At 37.4% G+C, this 14,599-nt stretch overlaps 1 protein-coding gene across 3 annotated transcripts in view; it reads left to right on the top strand.

Moving 5' to 3' along the window:
* Positions 1–14,599, top strand: part of GARS1 (glycyl-tRNA synthetase 1) — a 48,014-nt gene that overhangs the window by 3,366 nt on the left and 30,049 nt on the right. For all 3 annotated transcript variants that reach the window (XM_081800321.1, XM_081800322.1, XM_081800323.1), the window contains 4 exons: positions 10,442–10,543; positions 11,267–11,369; positions 12,396–12,537; positions 13,916–14,004. In XM_081800321.1, coding sequence (XP_081656447.1) covers positions 10,442–10,543; positions 11,267–11,369; positions 12,396–12,537; positions 13,916–14,004 — 436 coding nt within the window. The remainder of the gene's footprint in view (positions 1–10,441; positions 10,544–11,266; positions 11,370–12,395; positions 12,538–13,915; positions 14,005–14,599) is intronic.

The raw sequence follows: 14,599 nt of genomic DNA, 5'->3' as shown, positions 1-14,599 counted from the left end.
GCCAGGTGCCCCAATTTTTTTTAAAAAAGCTGTCTTTTATTATTTTATTTTTAATTTCTTAAAAAATTAATTTTTAGGGTGCCTGGGTGGCTCAGTTGGTTAAGTGACTGCCTTCGGCTCGGGTCATGATCCTGGAGTCCTGGGATCGAGTCCCACATCGGGCTCCCTGCTTAGGAGGGAGTCTGCTTCTCCCTCTGACCCTCCCCCCTCTTGTGCTCTCTCTCTCTCTCATTCTCTCTCTCAAATAAATAAATAAAATCTTTAAAAAACTAAAAAAAAATTGAATTTTTATTCAGCTTTTTTATATTTAATAGGTTTAGTTTTGGAAAAAAGATCTAATACAGTGTCTTTTTTTTCCTTTTACCACGTGTTGGAAAAACCTCTGTCTTGGAGTATCTTGTTTGGGAACAGTTGCTGTAGGGCAGTGGTTCTCTGGTCTTCAAACCCTTGGAGGTCTTCAAAGTCAAAGCCATTTTCATAATGAAATTGAGATGTTATTTTCACTTTTTACTGTGTTATTTGCACAGAAGATATAAAAATCATGGTGGCTAAAACTGCCTGGCCTTAGAACTAAACACACGAGGACACCACATCATACTCTGTCATATCCTAACATTTAAAAAAAAAAAAAAGTTTTGCTCTAGAGTGTCCTTGATGGAGCAGCAAAAATTATTAATTTTATTAAATCCAGACCTTTGTACACCTTTTTAGTGTTCTGTGTGACAAAATGGGAAATACACGTAAAGCATACGGAAATATGATGATTGTCTCAGGAAAAACATCTGTATGATTGTTTGAGTTGCAAGCTGAACTACCTGCTTATTTTCATGGAACGCTATTTGTAAAATTCAGTTTTGGCTACTGGGCATTCATTTTCTGAAATATGAGTGAAGAGCGCCTGTCATTTCAAGAAAACAACTGATAGTATTTATAGCCAATAATAAAATCAGGCTTTTGGTTAATTGTAGAGTTTTGGAAACATTATCTGCTGCATGAACTAGACAGCTTCACAGTATTTACAGACTTTTCTGATGGGATGAGTAGTGATATTAACAAATGTACTTTTTTTGATATAGTGTAATAAGTGGGTCAGTATCTAGAAGATTTACATAACTCAGTATTTTCCGTATGACAATGCCTGATGTTATGGAATCAAATATTGGTAAAAGATTTATTCAGAGTCTAAAATACATTAATAGATTTAATGTAACGGTATAAAAAGTTCATTGGTATAGTTTCCAATTCCACATTGCTATTAACTTTTATGAAATAATCTTTAAGAAACTACCACTTGGGGCGCCTGGGTGGCTCAGTTGGTTAAGCGACTGCCTTCGGCTCAGGTCATGATCCTGGAGTCCCTGGATCGAGTCCCGCATCGGGCTCCCTGCTCGGCAGGGAGCCTGCTTCTCCCTCTGACCCTCCCCCCTCTCATGTGCTCTCTCTCTCAAATAAATAAATAAAATCTTTAAAAAAAAAAAAAAGAAACTACCACTTGTCAGAATTTGGGTATAGTCTAAAAGAAGAATATCCACAACTATTTGAAAAAGCTTTTAAAATTCTCCCTTTTCTAACTTGTGGTATTCTTTGTATACTTCACCATTAAAATGCTATATTGCAAGAGAGGCAGATATGCAAATCTAGCTGTCTTCTATTAAGCTAGAAATTAAGGGATTTGCAAAATTATAAAACCTTTTCTCACTACTTTTTGTTTTGTTTTGGAAAATACAATTATTTTCACAGAAATGTTATTTTTATGCACATTGGCACATATTGAGCTTTTATTGTTATTTAAATGAATTAATATTTTAAAATTTGCATTTTAATTTCTAATATAGTAAAAATTGGTAGAAATAACCCACAATAACAAAAACTTTTTGGGATTCTCAGTAATTCTTTTTTTTTTTTTAAAGATTTTATTTATTAGAGAGAGAGAGCACAAGAGGGGGGAGCGGGAGAGGGAGAAGCAGACTCCCTGCCAAGCAGGGAGCCCGATGCGGGACTCGATCCAGGGACTCCAGGATCATGACCTGAGCCGAAGGCAGCCGCTTAACCAACTGAGCCACCCAGGCGCCCTGATTCTCAGTAATTCTTAACAGTATAAAGAGGTTCTAAGGCCAAGAAGTTGTAGAACAGATGTTTTCGGGGAATGGAAGTGTCTGATTTATATGAAGACAGATTTGGGCTCTTGTTTGGAATGTAGCCCCCAGAAGCTCCCATTTCCCCAGCCTGTTTTACCCTTTATAGCTCAGTGTTTTCTCTTATCCTCTCATTGTCTCCACTTTCTTATTTCTTATTTCATTCCTTTATCCGCTGCCCTCTGCCCTTGGCCTCTACTACTGCCCTTTCCTGCTACCCTAAAGGGTACTTTTCAATAATCATCATTTTACCTATCTTCAGCATTTAATTGTGTTGATCATACTCTCCTGTCAAGAATGCCACCCCCCCCAGCCCCAGCTTTGTCTAAACATGAGGTGAGATTCTATCTCAAGGTCTCAGTGCAAACAGGATCTGTTGAGATGACTTTCACTTGATCTGGAGGTTTGGGGAGGAAGTGGTGTAGAGATTTGGTTATGTATTTTCAGTATCATTGCTTGGAATTAAGAGGTCACTGAAATGATTTAGGTGGATATAACTTGATGCTCTAACAAAGTAATTAGTATGGAAAAAAATAACCAAGAAAGACTTTTTTTTTTTTTAAACCTGTAGTAAAATTTAATAATTGTCAAAACCGGAGAGGTTTTGCAGAATTGCTAAATGGGCTTTCTTTATACCCTGGCATATTTTTGTGTTGATGCATCTAGTAATAAAAGTGTAGGCTGTAGGGTGCCTGGGTGGCTCAGTCGGTTAAGCGTCCAACTCTTGATTTCGGTTCAGGTCATGATCTCAGGGTCCAGGGATCCAGCCCTGTGTCAGGCTCTGCGCTCAGTGGGGAGTCTGCTTGAGATTCTCTCCCTCCCTCTCTGTCTGCCCCTCCCCTCCCCCCAGCTCTCTCTGCCTCTCTCTCAAATAAATAAATAAATCTTTAAAAAAAAAAGTGTAGGCTCTGAAGTTATATTTCCAGAGTTTGGATCTGACTCCACTGTCTACTAGCTGGTGATGTTCAGCAAATTATTTAACCTTTCTGTAGCCAAACTTCTTCATCTGTAATATGGGAATGGAGTTATAAACATTAAAATGAGATAGTTCATGTGAAGTGCTGAGAATGCTGCCCACTGTGCATATAGTAAGCTCTTGCTAAAATGTTAGGTATTGTTCTGAGATGATTGTGGCTTACTGGGGGTACTAGTTTTACCAAACCATTGCTGGCATGGAGCTCACATTTTCTTGTGACTGCCAGTTTGAAAACATTTTGCACCTTTAGGAGAGGATTGATGTCTTCTGAATTTGGTGAGATGGGGTGCTAGAAAAGCATTTTTAGTGGTTTCTTGGGAGGTCTTTTGTAATGATTTACCATGTGAAATGCCAATGGTAGGAATAGATGTGTGAATAATATTACTTGAGTTTCAGTATTTCAAATTTTCTTTTGCTGTGATTGGGAAGACACAGATGAAACTCGTATCTTGGTAGTAGTAAGAAGACTTAGGGTGAAGAGCCTTGGATTTTTCTCTGCTTTGATTTTCTGGACTAAGAGTACCCATTAAAGCTCTTGCTTAATCCACAAAGGGCAAATGAAAAGTTTATGAAGTTTTTGTCAATAATTATAAAACATTGGGGAATCTGAGATGAACTCAATCATAACAGGATTCTTCTACCTACGTGTATGTAAAGCTAGGTGAGGAAATGTTTTCTTGTTGGTTTTTCTTGGCTGGCTGAATATGCACCATGATATATATGAAGGATCCATGAAGAAGATCCCTTGGAATGATTTCTCATCTAATAGCTACTCTGCTTTATAATCATAGGCTCTTAGTTCTAATATATGTCTTTATGGTAGGAATTTATCCACGGACTAAGCTGCTTTTTTTTTTTTTTTAAAGATTTTATTTATTTATTTGACAGAGAGAGACACAGCGAGAGAGGGAACACAAGCAGGGGGAGTGGGAGAGGGAGAAGCAGGCTTCCCGCAGAGCAGGGAGCCCGATGTGGGGCTCGATCCCAGGACCCTGGGATCATGACCTGAGCCGAAGGCAGGCGCCTAACGACTGAGCCACCCAGGCACCCCAGGGACTAAGCTTCTTAAGGATAATTTAGAGATATCGATGATATTTCATGTCAGTTTTATTCGGCGCACACATACATGCAAACACAACCCAAAATATAGTTGAGCAGTGAAGAAAGAAGGAAGAAAAATAATTAGATATTAGGACTGTTTAAGTACCTTCATTCCATGTTTAGATTACCTCCAATTCTTTTGTTTTCAGGATTGGATCATTATAAATCATGGTTTAATTATTCTATTATTCAGAATAAACATGATTATTTCCTTTCTTCACTGCATTTTACAGATGATTAACTCAGTGTAGGAATCCTTACTCTCACACGGTTTCTATCTATCTATCTATCTATCTATTTATTTATTTATTTATTTTTAAAGATTTTATTTATTATTTGACAGAGAGAGAATGAGAGAGAGAGAGAGCACATGACAGGGAGGAGGGGCAGAGGGAGAAGCAGACTCCCCGCGGAGCAGGGAGCCCGATGCGGGACTCGATCCTGGGACTCCAGGATCATGACCTGAGCCGAAGGCAGTCGCTTAACCAACTGAGCCACCCAGGCACCCTCTATCTATTTATTTTTAAAGATTTTCTTTATTTATTTGTCAGAGAGAGAGAGAGCACAAGCTGGGGGAGCAGCTGGCAGAGGGAGAGGGAGAAGCAGGCCCCGCTGAGCAAGGAGCCCGACCCAGGGTTTGATCCCAGAACCCCGGGACCATGACCTGAGCCAAAGGCAGATGCTTAATTGACTGAAACACCCAGGTGCCCCACACTGCTTCTTTTTAATAGTTGCACTTGATGTATGTGTTCTGTACCTTGATGTATGTGTTCTGTACCTGAATCTTAAAAAACAAACAAAAAAAAGTTTTTCAGGGGAATTTATTTTAAATTCTTCCTGCCTTTACTGTGGCCTTGCTTGCTAGTATTCTCTGAGAAGCTTCAAAAGAAAAGGTAGATGAAGTATGTGGGAGTGCTAACTCTTGACACAGAGTGGTTAGATATCCGAAAGAACTACTTGCTTACTTCTTTCAGACATTCAAAAAGAACTACCATTTGCCTACCTCTTTTCAAAACAAAGGCTTTCACAGAATTCTTATCCTCATGAAAAAGCCCTGTTAGTGAACATTTATTTATTTATTTATTTATTATTTATTTATTTTTTTAGTGAACATTTATGAGATAGGTGTTCTGATAGGTAGAGAAAAGGAGAGGAAGCACTGAGTAAAGAATAAGTCAGTAGATATTTACCTGAATACTAAGTGCTTTGTACTTTGCTAGATTTAGGTTGTAGTATCAGTCAATAAGTATTTGAGCGCCAGAATTGACATGCCAGAATTCCCATTTTTAAAGAGCGTACTTTATTCTGACAGGGACAAATAAAATGCATGTAAATAAATAAGCCACTGCATTGATTGGGTGACTTCAGTTACTGTAAGTGTAATGAAGAAGCCAAAATAAAGTTAGAAGATGACTGAAGATGTTTCTTTAGCTAGAGAGGTCAGGATAATAGAATAAAAACTGCTAGTGTGATAACAGACCAGACTTATTTGCATATGATAAAGAATAAGAGGAATAACTAATTCAGTGGCTCTGAACTTTCAGACCTAGTGTCCCCTTTTACACCAGATATTTTGGAATCCACTAATGAAATTCATACAAAATATCTACAAGATCTAATTAAAGAAAAATATGTGTACACATAATGTTTTAAATGTAATACAGAGAAATAAAGTAATTTATGATAAAATAATGTGCATTTCAATATGTAAATTGTTGGGTATGAATCCACTGGAAGTTATATGGAAGTAAGTAGATGCTCCTACCTATACATAGATTTACACTGAGTGTAGTTGCAATGGATACACATGGATAAACGTATATCCTGTTGGTTGCTCAGATACCAGACAACATTGCTGTTGGTCCCATCTTATTTTTTGTTTGTTGCAAATAATACCAACTCTCTGTAAAATTGTGAACAAAAACAGTATATAGTCTTCCTTTAAATTACATTTTCCTGGGTGCATTCTTGGAAAACTCAGTGTAAAAACTGGGAGAATACTTCTCATTACACGTAAGCAGAGTTAGGTTCCAGGTTAGATAATTATAAACATCTTTGTCACCTCCTGACCAGGACAATCTAAAGTAGAGTGCATCGCATAAAGGAAAACTGTTAGTGAGGGGAAGTAAGTGGGAGCTTAAGAAAATGTCAGCAACAAGGGGAAAGGGTAATGACAGGTCCTTCAAAGGAACTTGGGTTTTAGAAGTAGCAAAGAAGAATCAGTTTGAAAGTGCATTGGGGAATAAGGAGGACATCTATTCCATTTCCAGCCTCTGAGGATCAAGGGATATGGGAGAAAACTCAGCCTTTAGTTGAAACATCCTTAAGGGAAGCTATTGTAAGGTTGGGATATTCACGAAGTGAATTTCATTAAGTGAAGGGAAGTGCTTTTGGATAAGAGGATAAACATTATTATTAGTAGTAGTATTAATTTTTTTTTAGAGAGAAAGAGCACGCACTCATGTGCAGTTGGGGAGGGGTGGAGGCAGAGGGGGAGAGAGAATCTTAAGCAGGCTTCACGCTCTGCGGGCAGCCTCACATGGGGCTCTATCTCATGAGCCTGAGATCATGACCTGAGCCGAAAGCAACAGTCAGATGCTTAACTGACTGAGCCACCCAGGTGCCCTGAGGATAAACGTTATTGAAAGCATGGGGGTAGGAACAGTCACCAAATTAGGAATGCTATGTGCTTGTGAAAAGATTTACGAAGGTTGGAGAGAAATGACATGCATTAGGATAGTTTGGGGTGAACGTATCTTAGTGTAGACACTTTGGATGAGAACCAAATTGGTAATCTGTTTTAGCAATCGAGTCTACAGGGTGTGAAAGGGAGACAGTAGATTGAAATTTGAAATTGACCAGATTTTGGCAGTAAAGAAGGATAACTTGATGTTTCTTATTCGGGAAATGGTAGTTTTTTTGTTGTTAACAAATAGAAAGCAATACATAGGAGAAGGAACAAGTTTAGGGCAGAGAAAAATAATTCTGTATAAACAAGTTGGGTTTGAAGTATTTGAAAAATAACTCAGCCACAACCAAGTTGGGGTGTTTTATAGCATGGTAACTATAATTTTTTGTGTGTCTACTGTTTGTTAGGTACTATTGAAAATATTCTGCTTAAATTGTTTCATTTACTCTTTTTTTTTTTTTTTTAAAGATTTTATTTATTTGACAGAGACATAGCGAGAGAGGGAACACAAGCAGGGGGAGTGGGAGAGGGAGAAGCAGGATCCCCGCCGAGTAGGGAGCCCGATGCGGGGCTCGATCCCAGGACCCTGGGGTCAAGACTTGAGCTGAAGGCAGGTGCTTAACGACTGAGCCACCCAGGCATTCCTTATTTACTCTATAACAATTCAGTGAGGTATTGTTATCCTGATTGTACAGTTGAGGAAACAAGCTTAGAGAGGTGTCAGCTTGTTCAAAGTTTCACAATTAGCTGATCGGGAATTAAAACCCAGTCTCTAATCTCTCTCATAAGTTTATAGACTTTTCTAGATGTAGGTTTTTGTTTTGTATGTTGTTTGGATTTCATGGTGCTTCCTAAATCTGATAATTCATGTCTTTGAGCAATTACAGAAAAATTCGTAGTCGTTATCTTTTCAAAATCTTACGGATTTTCTTTATTTTCTTTGAGAATTCTGGTTGGATGAATGTCAGGCTCTCTTTTTTCTGTGTCTTATTACCCTGTTTATATTTTTACATCTTTGTCTCTCTGCTCCATTCCATGGATTATGCGTGGATAATTTCTTCAGGTCTGTGCTGTAAGTCACTAATTCTCTCTTCAACTTTGATCTGCTGTTTAACCTGTCCAGTGGGTTTTTAATTTCAGTGATTCATTTCTAGATGATCTGTGTGGTTCTTTTCCCCCTTATTTATTTATTTATATATATTGAAGCATAGCTGACACAATGTTACATAGGTGTACAACATAGTGATTTGATAGGTTTATATGTTACACTGTGCTCACCACAAGTGTAGCTCCCATTTGTCACCATATAGTGCTGTTACAATACCACTGACCATATTCCCTTTGCTGTCTCTTTCATTCCTGTGACTTCATTCCATAACTAGAAGCCTTTATCTCCCACTCCCCTTCACCCATTTTGCCCCTCCCCCACTCCTCTGTCATCTTCTTGGACCGGAACCTGTGTGGTTATTTGTCAGGTTTCCTGATTGTTTTTGATAGTCTCTAGTTCTTTGCTCATGTTTTTGACTTCTTTTCTTTTCCTTTCCTTTTTAACGTCTTAAGCATTTAAAAAAGTATATTTGATCATTCTAATACTTTGGAGGCTCTAATTCTGTTATTTGTCATTTCCACGGAGTCTCACCTATGGTGGCTTGTTTCCTCAATGGGTTTTTAAATTTTGAGTTGAATGCTTATTATTTTGGTGACCTCGATCTGTGAAAATCCTAAAAGGCCTATGCGGAAGGTCTACTCCTCTAGAGAGCAGTTACTTCTGTTGGGAACCCAAAGGCTCTATCAATTTGACAACTTTAATTTCTCAGCTTGAAGTTTCTTAGACCTAATAGGTAATGTTTTGTTTGTTTGCTTTTTCAGATTCCTTACTCCACCACATTACTGTAAGTGGGGGAATCAGTGTACAGGTGGTAGGTTGTTGGAAGTGAATAAGGTATTCTAGAGAAATTATCAAGGAAAAATTGTAACAATTAAGAAGACGGCAGAGGGGGGCGCCTGGGTGGCTCAGTTGGTTAAGCGACTGCCTTCGGTTCAGGTCATGATCCCAGGGTCCTGGGATCGAGCCCCACATCGGGCTCTCTGCTCAGCCGGAAGCCTGCTTCTGCCTCTCCCACTCCCCCTGCTTATGTTCCCTCTCATGCTGTCTCTCTCTCTCTCCCTGTCAATTAAATAAATAAATAAAATCTTTAAAAAAAAAAAAAAAGAAGAGGGCAGAGGAATATGAGTTAGTTGTGACTAAGAAGAAATGGTCAAAGTAGGTGGAAAACCAGGACGGTCGTTTTTGTAAGTAGGAGAGAGATTCAAGGGGAGGGTGGTTTATTTATTGGCTCTTTGTGTTCTCAGTACTAACCTTGTTCTTTCACAGTTTTTTGTTTTTGTTTTTACTTTTTAAAATTAAACTTTTTATTTTGAGATAATTGTAGACTGGCTTGTAGTAATAACTAATACAGAGAAATCACTTGTGTCCCTAACTCACTTTCCCCCAGTGGTGACATCTTATAAAACTAGTACAGTATCACAACCACAATATTGACATTGATATAATCAAAATAACAACAGTTCAATCACCAGATTCCTCATGTTGCTTTTTTTATGTATACAGACTTTTATTTTTTAGAGCAAATTTAGGTTCACAACAAAACTGAACACAGAGATTTCCCATATACTCCCTGATCCCACATATATACTGCCTCCCACACTATCAGCTTCTTGCACCAGAATTTGTTACAAATTGTTACAGTTTGTTACAATTGATGAACCTACGTTGATATGTCATTTCACTCCAAGTCCATAGTTTACATACATTAGGATCCACTCTTGGTGTTTTACATTCTCTGAGTTTTGATAAAAATATAATGGTGTGTAACCACCAAATATAGTATCATACAGAATAGTTTGTTACTAAAAATAGTTTGCCCTAAAAATCCTCTGTGCCTGCCTAGTCATGTTTCCCTCACTGCTAACTCTTGCAAACCACTAATCCTTTTACTCTTTGCCTTTTACATAATATGATAGCTTTTCCTTTTACAGAGTATCATATAGCTTAGAATTAGCCTTTTCAGATTGGCTTCTTTAACTTAGCAATATGCATTTAAGATTCCTCCATGTCTTTTCATGGTTTGATAGCTCATTTATTTTTCAGTGCTGAATAATATTCCATTGTCTAGATATACCACAGTTTATCCATTCACCTACTGAAGGACATCTTGATTGCTTCCAAGTTTTGTCACAGTTTTTATCAATGCCTTCCTCTCCTTTTCCACCTGTTTCCTCTCCCAAAAGGAAAAAAAAGCACAGTAGTACTAATCACCCTTAGAACATAGTTATTTGTATACTTGTTTGTGTATTTTGCTGGATTATAAATACTGAGGGCAAAGACCTTCAGTTATTTATAATGACATCTCACATAATAAACATTTGAATGGCCTCATTCTTACACAGATACTTTTTAAAGCCATGCTTAAAAACACATTCATAACTTTTCTTGACTTCTGAAACCAATCCTGAATATAAACTCTCTTTGTTGGCTAGGGAGATCTTGTTCGAAAACTGAAAGAAGATAAAGCACCCCAAGTAGATGTAGACAAAGCTGTAGCTGAGCTCAAAGCCCGGAAGAGGGTTCTGGAAGCAAAGGTGAGTCTTGGGATCCTAAAAGAGGAATGTCATCTTTATTTAATGTCTTTGGGTGGGAAAGACCTAGAAAAGTTTCTGAACAGTATCATTTGCCTTATCTCTATTTATCCAGCATGCCTTCTTATCTGCTACCTGGCAGACTTCTCGTGCTTTCACGCTCCATCTCAAAATGTCACCTTGTCTGTGAAGTCTCCCTGACTTCTGACCCAACCCTCCCCTAAATCCTAGATTTAATACACTCCGCGAATATCCCTGGAAGGCATTGTGCTTTTTTTTTTTTTGTGCTTGCTCTTCTTTATAAATTCTTCTATCCCTGGAAATAATGGTTTTGTGTTAAACTTTTTTTTCTTTTAAGGAAAAGGTGTATCCATCTGATACCTGCTCCCAAATCTTTCAAACAGTAAATGTCCCACCACCAAACTGAAATAGTTTGGAGTTCTAAGTCACTGTCTCACTACAGTGATCCAATAAAAATTCAGATATTGCTTATCAGTATCTGCATCTAAGTAACCTTAATCTTCCTAAATAATTAAGTTAAAGGGATCTTTTTTGTAACTGAAAGGGGGGAAAAAACCCTAAGGTTTCTGTTTTTTAAAGGCATCAAAATCTTGTCTGATAAATTTTGTATTGAATTTTGCTGAGGAATAAACCAAACTCACATATATAAATTCGTATTTCCTCTCACTCCTAATCACACGTTTTCTATTTGAAAATCCATTACAGGAGTTAGCATTACAACCCAAAGATGACATTGTAGACAGAGCAAAAATGGAAGATACCCTGAAGAGGAGGTTTTTCTATGATCAAGCTTTTGCTATTTATGGAGGTAGGGGATTAATGATAGCGCAATTATGTTGTTGGTCACTTTACTATTGTTCTTAAATCAAAAACATGGCTTTTCAATCGATAACTGTATCAGGTCACATAAAACAGAGAACATTTTGCTTTTGTTTGTTTAATATTGGCCATTTGGTGTAAAATCTGTTTATTCCTTTCCATCCTACTTATTCTCAAAGACTGCTTTTTTCCCATTTGGATGTAGGGAATTGTTAGGGGCCCAGGTATGAAGCACTTAATATGTCCATGTACCTATCAGACTCTTCTTTGGAGCAGTTGAGGGCCATTGTAACACTGGCCAACTGTATCGTGCACCTTCACACAAGGGCAGTGAGAAGCCAGGGTCCCTAGGTTATTCTTTATGGCAACTGCCAGGAGAAAACATTCTTCATAGGTATGTAGGTAAATCTCTACATCTTTCTGAATGCTTTGTGAAGGTATGTAGGCAAATATAATTCACTGATTAAATGTACAGTGGTATTTTTCATAGTGGGTGGAGATCATTCCAACAGTATTAGACTTTTAGTACTTTGTCCCTGAAACTTGATTTGAGTTTGGCTAAGCAGATCTCTAAATGTTTAACTTGAGGTTTAAATATAGTGGCTCATATACTCAAGATTAAATATAGTGGCTTGTATATCCAAGAATAAATTAGAGAATTGGGTGCTAAAATTCATCATTGTTATCAGCTGATGCAACAAGTTAGATCTATGGCAGAAAAGTGTAATCTGTTTTTCATTGTTTCTCATATATGGAGGAACATCTTTTGCTTTTAGTTTTTTGCTAATCCTACTTGGGATTCTTAATATAGAAGTAGTAAATGGAGTAAGAGCTTTTTAATTTTACTTCTCTTAGCTAGCTGGAAATAACCCCTTCAGTATTGAGGGGTTTGAATTGTTGACTTTAATACCTCTTTAGGGAATATGTGAAGTCGTACAGTTTCGTACATCTCCTTGCTTTAATTTGCTCGGAGTGACAAGGTAAAGTACGGATTTTCCTTGTTCATATTTTATAGGTGTTAGTGGTCTGTATGATTTTGGGCCAGTTGGATGTGCTTTGAAGAATAATATTATTCAGACCTGGAGGCAGCACTTTATCCAAGAGGAACAGATCCTGGAGATTGATTGTACCATGCTCACCCCTGAGCCAGTTTTAAAGTAAGATTTCTACTTTGGGGGCTGAAATTCATTAATATGCATATTTAAGTAACTTCTCCTGATTACAAAAACTACTCAGATTCATTGTAAAAATGTGGAAAATAAAGAAAGACAAAATATACACCTAATGTCCATAGACAGCCATGTCAAAATCGTTGTGTTTATCCTGTCTTCTTTCTCCGTAAGTCCTGTACATACATCTGTGTTAGCAGCACACTGCTTTTTTTCATGTAATGTAGGTGAACATTTACTTATGTCATTAAATATTCTTCTAAAGCATTTTTAATGACAGCATAGTACTCTCTTGTGGGTATACCATAATTTATTTAGCTAGTGCCATATCATAGGCATTTAAATTGTTCCTGGGGCGCCTGGGTGGCTTAGTTGGTTAAGCAGCTGACTCTTGGTTTCGGCTCAGGTGTTGATCTCAGGGTCCTGGGATCATGACCTGAGCCGAAGGCAGACGCCCAACGACTGAGCCACCCAGGCGCCCCAATAAGTAAATCTTTTAAAAAAATAAATTGCTCCTGATTTTTGAGTCCATTGAATATCCTGATAGATGGATTTTGTATATATATGATTATTTCCTTATTCTAAGTTTTTAGAAGTTCTGGGCAAAGGTGTGTATACATTTAAAATCAAATAACTACTATTTGTGTTGAAGTGTTAGTGCAGAAATTTATTTTATTCCTACTAACATTGTTGAAAACAGGGCAGGATTGCTAGAATATAGAAAGAAGAATCCTTTACATTTTGTATCTCATCACTTCATTTAATGTTGCCTGGTAAAGAGCTAATTTTCACTGTTTGCATCCTTTGGGCTCTTTCAGTAATTTCAGCCAATAAAAACAAGATGAATTCCTGATGAGGGATCTAAAAGATCAAGACAACCTATTCTTTAGCTACTTGCTCCACTAATAGGAATGTGTAAGAGATAATACCAGTGTCCATACAGTTTTTGGTGACAGAAAACTCTTTTCTTAAGATTCAGGATCTATACTGAGTTATGAATTCTTGCCTAGTCAAATTCCCCCTGGTTTTGGCCTTTGCATAAGTCGTTAATAATGAGATAGGCATGGATTAATTGATTCATACATACTTTATGACAACTTGTAAAAGAGTATAATCTAGTTGATGTCTCTTTCCTGTGGGATGGAAGAGCTTGGAGGAAAGGGTGGAGATAGATTTGAGGAAGAATTTTCTGTAGCCTACATTATCTACCATGGATACATCATTATATATATGGGAGCTTCCATCTTTCAGATACACAGATATAAGCGTGATATACTACATATAGAAGGGGGATTATCTTAGAACGTAAAGTTTATGTATTAATTTGTATGAAAATGACAAATTGGCTTGGCATTTGTTAACTTAGGACCTCTGGCCACGTAGACAAATTTGCTGACTTCATGGTGAAAGATGTAAAAAATGGAGAGTGTTTTCGTGCTGACCATCTATTAAAAGGTATGGTTTTTCATCTCGGGTAAGTATTCTTCCAAGTAAAATTGATCAAAACAGAGGGTTTAGATTAAGCTTTTCTCATATTTTTTCTATTAAAATTTTTGGGGGGCATAACATACAAAGAGTAAAGTGCTCAGATCTTAACCATACAGGCTGACCTCATTTATTGCACTCTACCTTACCGTGCTGTGTGGATACTGGCAACCCGGGGCCAAGCAAGTCCGTCAGTGCTGTTCTTCCAACACTTTTACTCACTTTGTCTCTCTCACATTTTGGTAATTCTTGCAATATTTCAAACTTTTTCATTATTATTTGTTATAGTGATCAGTAATGAGGACTCACTGACAGCTCAGGTGATGGTTAGCATTTTTCAGCAATAAAATATATTTTAATTAAGGTATACTTTTTTAGATATAATGCTGTTGCATATTTAACAGAGTACAATATGAGGCAAACAATTTTTTTTTATTCTTATGTTAATCCCCATACATTACATCATTAGTTTTAGATGTAGTGTTCCATGATTCATTGTTTGTGCATAACACCCAGTGCTCCATGCAATACATGCCCTCTTTAATACCCATCACCAGGCTAACCC

Source organism: Leptonychotes weddellii, chromosome 12 (genome assembly GCF_054177405.1).
Source record: "Leptonychotes weddellii isolate Sample4059 chromosome 12, ASM5417740v2, whole genome shotgun sequence".
NCBI lineage: Eukaryota > Metazoa > Chordata > Mammalia > Carnivora > Phocidae > Leptonychotes > Leptonychotes weddellii.
This window is presented reverse-complemented; position numbering and strand designations above follow the sequence as displayed.